Source organism: Perca fluviatilis, chromosome 5 (assembly GCF_010015445.1).
Source record: "Perca fluviatilis chromosome 5, GENO_Pfluv_1.0, whole genome shotgun sequence".
Classification (NCBI taxonomy): Eukaryota; Metazoa; Chordata; class Actinopteri; order Perciformes; family Percidae; genus Perca; species Perca fluviatilis.
The window spans coordinates 6,421,809-6,428,378 of NC_053116.1; the positions used below are offsets into that span (position 1 = coordinate 6,421,809).

The following is a 6,570-nucleotide window of genomic DNA, read 5'->3' on the forward strand; positions in this document are numbered from 1 at the left end:
ATCAGTAAATACATCCTTAGTGTTTGTTTCGACAAATTTGGTCAAAGTTGTAATTACCAAAAACGAATAAATGAAAGTTATTCTTCTGCCGCGATACTGCCCCCCGCAGAATTTTTCTCCAGTAGGGTTCATTTTAGGTTCCAACTGGGGGGGCTATAGCTGTTATAGCCCCATCTGTGATTTGAGCACTCTCTACACTATTCCATGACTCTGTCTGGACTCCACAGGTTAGCTACTCTGATTTCTGAGAAGTCAACAAAGTCCTTGAGAATATCCTGCACAGACTCCTACTTCCCCAGTGGAAATCATTGCTAACGTGACTCTTTCTCAGAGTAAGATACAAACTCAATAGCACAATGGGTCCTCCCATGTGTAAAGGGACAGATGTCTTAATGGTAACCAGAACTATGCGGGCTTGCTCAAAAAGGTTGTATGAGCATCTGTAGGCTATACAGAGGTATGACGTTCTCGTCGTGGTTTTGTTCCGTCCTCCGCCGCGTGCCATGCCACACCGTGAGCGTCTCAGAAGCGTACCGTCTTGCCTGCCTGACTCGCTGAAAGGCTCTCTACAAGTACCCAATCATGTGTTCAATAGCTAGTATCAACATTCCACAGTTAAACTCTATGACTTGTCCTTGGTGTCGTACAACGTTAATATCTTGTGTTTTTCCACTGCCAAGACAAATCTCTCCTCGTCCAAGATACTGTAGAGGAGACGATATACGATATTGTGAGATGCCTTTTGGTGAAATGTTCTCGCACGCTTCTGGGACGCCCTGCGCCGCGTATGGTGGAAGAACAAGCAGTGTCTCCAATGGCCGCAATTTCTGGCGGAGGCGGCAGCACTGGAATGCAGCACAGACGCACCTGGTGGAATTTGGCCGTAGCACAATTCAACAATATATGTCCAAAAGGGTTTTATCCTCCTTTGAAACAAGGACAATTATTCACAATAGCTGCAGAATCATTTAAGTTTGGATTTTCTTTCACAAAAAATGTGGTGAATTCAAAATTCTGTTTGACTTTAACCAGTTATCTTTCCATAGACTACACAAGCTCTGTAGGGGAAAGTTGGGCATCTACCCTGTTAAAATACCAGGTGTCATAATGTAGACGATTCAGAGACTCTAAGGGCTGTTGCACAGAACAGTGCATGCAGCTGCATGCCTTTTGCAAAGACATTCTGTTTTCACGGACATGTAGACACAAGGATACACAAACATGGGATGTAGAAGATGAAACAGGAACAAAGCTGATCCTGCAGACAGATGTATAACTCGACTAGTATCTGGTGTATTAAACAATTTAGAATATTGTTTCAAGCTCTCAATTTTCCTCTATAATACCATTCGAATTCCATTTATTTTTTTTAAATATTCAAATAATTGAATATTTAATGCTCAATTGCAGCCTGTTAAATAATATGTACTACACTACTCAGGCTTACTGTATGTATTGTCAATGTCACTACAAGCACGTGGTTGTTGTTACACGTTCTGTCCACTAGAGGGACTTCTAACATTAGGCTGGCCTTGAGGGGACCTGCATGCAACTTTACATCCATTTTCCACCATGAGCACACAGCGACAAACACAAATCAACAGAGAACTCTGTAATGAAACATTATCTAACAAGTGTAGTGAAGTGGCATTGTTGTAAAGGCTAACGTTGCTTGGTTAGCACAATGACATCATGTTAGAAAGCATAGCCAAAACGATTTGTCATAAACTAGGTAAGTAACAAACGATGCTAACTGCATTAATAACCAAGCCAAACGGTGCTATCACTACTGTTTTAGTGATTTATAAGCAAACTGTTTCTTGCTGATCGTCGCAGCCTGTCACCCCCCCTTGTACTAACTTTACTCAGTACGTAATGTTAGCTCCGTAATGTTATACTAACGTTACTCTGTACGTAACGTTAGCTTAGACCTCACAATGCCTTGTGTTTCTCACTCCCGCTAAGTTATTGTTTGTAAGACGTGACACATGCGGGTAGGCCAAGGCGAGAAGAGGGAGATTAGCTAACGTTAGCCAACATATTTATAATAGTAATATTAATAGTACGAATACCGGTAGTAATTTCAGCATTCAAATAGTATTGATTTTTTTTTTTAATATTCAAATTATATCGACTTTCGGTATTCGTTCCAACAGCCCTAATATCATTACAGTCCTACCTAAAGAGTAACTTAATACCAGTCTGACAAGATGATGTTTCACTGCATGCTCTGTTGCACCTATAACCCCACACAGCAGGGATGTCACACTGTATGGATACAGCCTGGAGTACACTTCTACATCACCAGATGAAGAGTTAACCCCTCAGACCTCTGCAAAAACATCTGTTAAGTTGCTATTTTTGAACAATTCTGGAAAATTCTCTAGCATTTTAGAAAGCCTATTTAAACCAATGTCTAAGGAACCTACACTATACATTGGAATCTTGATGTGCCAGGCGTGGTGGATGTCCAAGCCTCACTTTAACACTTTGACTGGGTAGTGCAGTGATAACTAATCTTGTGTCTGACTGTAGGTGCACTTGGCGGTGGCAGTGACATGGCGGAGCGGTGGAGGTAATTACCTGCAGGGTCTCCAGAGACATCTTGATGTTCTTTAGTTCTCTCAGCAGGTCGAGAGCTCCATCCTGTAGACAGAACAATAAACGGAAACTATCACATCGAGGTCAACTCCCCACATTTAGGATGGAGGAGGATGAATCTGGCAATAATAATAATAATAATAATAATAATAATGTGCGTCTGTTGAACAGGAATGACAATGAAATTTGTGTCCATTAAATGCAGTTTTCAAAGTGACAGATTTGCTCCAGTGGGCATCATCCATTTAACCAATAAAGTCAAGGTGGCCTTTTGTATTTCACGTGAAGATTAATGGTTTCTTCCCAAGACGCCCACCTACAGCTGAGCAGCTGTCACCCAGACGCCCCGAGACAATTGTTCAATATATACTTAAGGTTACCATGAGAATGATGGAACCACAAGAATGAATTTTAGCGAGTGAAGCTTTCTCTTGGTGGAGCTCTTGCTCACTGTTAGACAGCACATTCTCATTAATATATCACTTAATGAGGACAAAGACGTGTCCTTAGACTGTAAAAAAAGAAATGGACGGTGCTTCTGGGTCTGAAAAGGGAGGCCAACGTGGAAGTGCCTTAAACCTGCATTCTATCTAATTTCCAGCAGTCTGAAGTCTGTTTCTATAGAGGTCTATGAGGTCTATAAAATTAGCCTAATTCTCACTTGATTTATAACCTCAGTAAACATCTTCACATATTCTCCACAGAGATATTTGAGCTTCACTGTGCAGAACAATGAATGTGTGCGTCATCTACTGAAGGAGGAAAAGTTTCTCTTAGCTCACTTTAAATCTAAGTCTTTAGCCCCATTTGCACGGGATAAGTATTACCTGGTGACGTCTAGTCATTTGTAATAATTACAGTAAATTGTCGGTGATCTTAATCCCATGCGGATCGGACCTGTCTGTTTTTTGTCGAGTAAAAATTCCCCCGCAAATGACTTACCATATTTCGCCGAACACGAGGTCCTGTGATAATATAAGTCCAGTGCAAATCAACATGCCTGTGATTTTTATCCCTCTCGCGAAGACGGATATGGGATTGTGGAGGGCTGCAGACACCACCTTTCATGGCCAATCTAGTCTGGACCGCTGCCTGACCGGAGACCTTCGTTCCCGAGTTGACACGCTGCCCGCGGCTTTGTCCGAGGGCAGACGGTGATGCTGTGTGGGAGCCGCCGCAGCGGGGATACGGCATGTTAACCTCTACCGGGCCTGGCCCAAAAAGATACGGAAACCCGACCCAAGTGCGGCGCGGCTGTCCTCCACGCGCCTTCGGGGTACACGTAAGTCAGTAAATTCAAAGTAAAACACAATTTTTAGCCCGTAAGTTACGACTTAAAGTCAAGACTCACAACTTGGTAGCGTTCCAAAGTCACAACAAGCTAACGTTAACGTTAGCTAGCGGCTACCTAACGTTGACGTTAGCTAGCGCTAGCTGATACTAGCGATTTCTAGTCGGTGACATATTTTGTATACTATATATATATATATATATATATATATATATATATATATATATATATATATATATATATATATATATATATATATATATATATATATATATATATTCATTTAATAAACACAACCTGTAGTAGTACACAATTGTATGTGTATTGTTTTGATTGCAATGTGCGGAATTACTTTAAGTTGCCTATTTATGTCTATTTATTTCTATTTCTCTCCGTTAATTCGGCGTCTGTACAGCATCAACAGGGGTTGCCATTGTTGTTCATGTGTGTGCGACGTCAAAAACTGTAACTGGGAGTACAACCATCTGGTACCACTTCACGAGTAGTAAGTTCCAGGTTTAACTGCTGTTCCTGGGCACTTTCAGGGGTAGAAGGTTGTGAAAACACGAGTTAGGGGTTGCCTGGAACGCACCATAAGACCTCCATAATTTTGTGACATCCCAACTACATGTAGTTTGGAGCCAATCACGGTTCAACATGCAACTAACACGTAAGCGTGATGAAGACACTTGAAGCCTCCAGTACTGACAATGTATTCATCAGGGAGACATCTTGTGTCCAATGGCTGAACTTTTTGAAACGAAAAACAGGAGCAGACGTTCTTTTAAAAAAGTGTATTTAACAGGTAATTCAAACTTTTTGTAAAAAACAAACATCAGACACAAATTATAATTCAAAGCAGACTTTTGACGTTGTCAAACATGTCTAGAGGGGACCTTTAAATGATTTAAGTTTTTTAATGTTACTATCTAACAACCTTGCTGGTAACTATTTAATTCAACATAGATGAAGGCTAAATGTATCCGCTTATGAACGGAACTGCCCCAAGCTTTTCTAGTCTTATTAGACACATTTTTTAAATTAAAAATTCTTTATATGTACTCTTTTGATTTATTACTGGATCTGCTTTCACCATTATAATAATAGTACAGACTAAAGAACCTTCCTGGGCACTAGTTTATGTGAAAACTACACTTATAAGTTAAGAAAATACAGCCGATAGAGGTATGACTCTGTTTTAGTAGTACTCAGTGGTGGAATGTTATTAAGTACATTTACTCCAGTACTGTACTTAAATACAAATCTTGAGGTACTTGCACTTTACTTGAGTCTTTTCTTTTCATGCCACTTTCTACTTCTACTCCTCTACATTTCGGAGACAAATATTGTACTTTTTACCCAACTACATTCATCTGACAGCTTTAGTTACTAGTTACTTTACAAATTAACATTTTTTTGCACACAAAACATGTTTTATGTGTTCTATTATAAATTAAAACCACCTGACAAACTAAGGGCCTACAAGTCCAGCTGAAATGATTAGACCATAAAACACACAACTGTTGCTGTTGACTTTTACTTGTAAGGGTGTATTCTTACAGTGTGGTATTAGTACTTTTACTTAAGTAAAAAGGATCTGATTACTTCTTCCACCGCTGCTAGTAGTTAACAGGCTACACTCTGCAGTGAGTTGACAGGATAATTGAGTCAAGGTGTGTGGGATTTAATTGGCTGCTTTTGACCAATAGCTGCAGTGATTTATTGCCAAATTTGTTCCCCCCCCAAAAAAAAAAATCCTAAAGCAGCAGCAGCCTGGTTATGTGTGACATTATGAGCATAATGTAGAAAGGCTCGTCCACAGAGCCCAGTTGAAACCTACCGTGCGTGTTTTCCAGAACGTTCCCTACTCTCAGCAGTTCAAGGTAGAGCCCATCACCTGATCGCGTGCTTTTGTGCGGATGCAGCAACTGAGTGTGTGTGTTTTTTTTTTGCACTCACCGTGTTCTTCTTGTGCACCATTTTATCCAGCTTTTTCGCGATGCGCTCCACTTCCTGGTTTTTAGCCATGTTTGAGCGGATTTCTCCCCGTCAGTTGTCCGCCTGTGCCGCGGTGGAAACCCCCATGGATGGAAGAAAACCTGTCCGGCCCGGTCTCTTCTCTTGCTGCTTCTCTTCACGCAGTCTGTCTGCCCTGTCTCCTTCTCTCCCAGCTGCTGCCTGCCTCTCGTTTGTTGTTGTGTCACTGTGGGACGCTGGGAGTTGTAGTTTTTCTTTTTACAAATTCGGCCCAAACTTTTTAACCCTTGTCTTGTCTTCCCCGTTGACCATGAACTTGTCCTTTTCGGTCAAAATTTAAAAATGAATATTTTTTTATTTATTTCTGCCGCTTGTCCCAACGTTTTTGTCACCTTTTGTTATGCTTTTGGCGCTTTTTTAAAACGTTTGTCACTTTTTTCAACATTTTTTTTTAAATTCATGGTCAATAAAACCAAATGACATACCTAATTTGAGTTTGCAAGAAGTGTATGTCAAAGTTTAGTCAGGATGCTGTTTTAAAACCATTTACCCTATACCAAACCTATTTTTCATAATGCTATGGAATTGAATAAAACAACCAAAATTCAATGGAAGTAGTCATTCATCAAAACAAGAGTTTGGGGGTCCTCCGCTGAAAAAAAGTTTTCAATTTTAATCCCATTTCCTGCATTTCTACATAC

General features: G+C 40.4%; 1 protein-coding gene across 1 annotated transcript in view; it reads right to left on the reverse strand.

Moving 5' to 3' along the window:
* tcea2 (transcription elongation factor A (SII), 2) overlaps positions 1-6,115 on the reverse strand; it is a 21,561-nt gene extending 15,446 nt beyond the window's left edge. Inside the window, 2 exon segments of the mRNA XM_039801854.1 lie at positions 2,584-2,646; positions 5,852-6,115. Coding sequence (XP_039657788.1) covers positions 2,584-2,646; positions 5,852-5,920 — 132 coding nt within the window. The 5' untranslated portion in view covers positions 5,921-6,115.
* Positions 6,116-6,570: the final 455 nt, after the last annotated feature.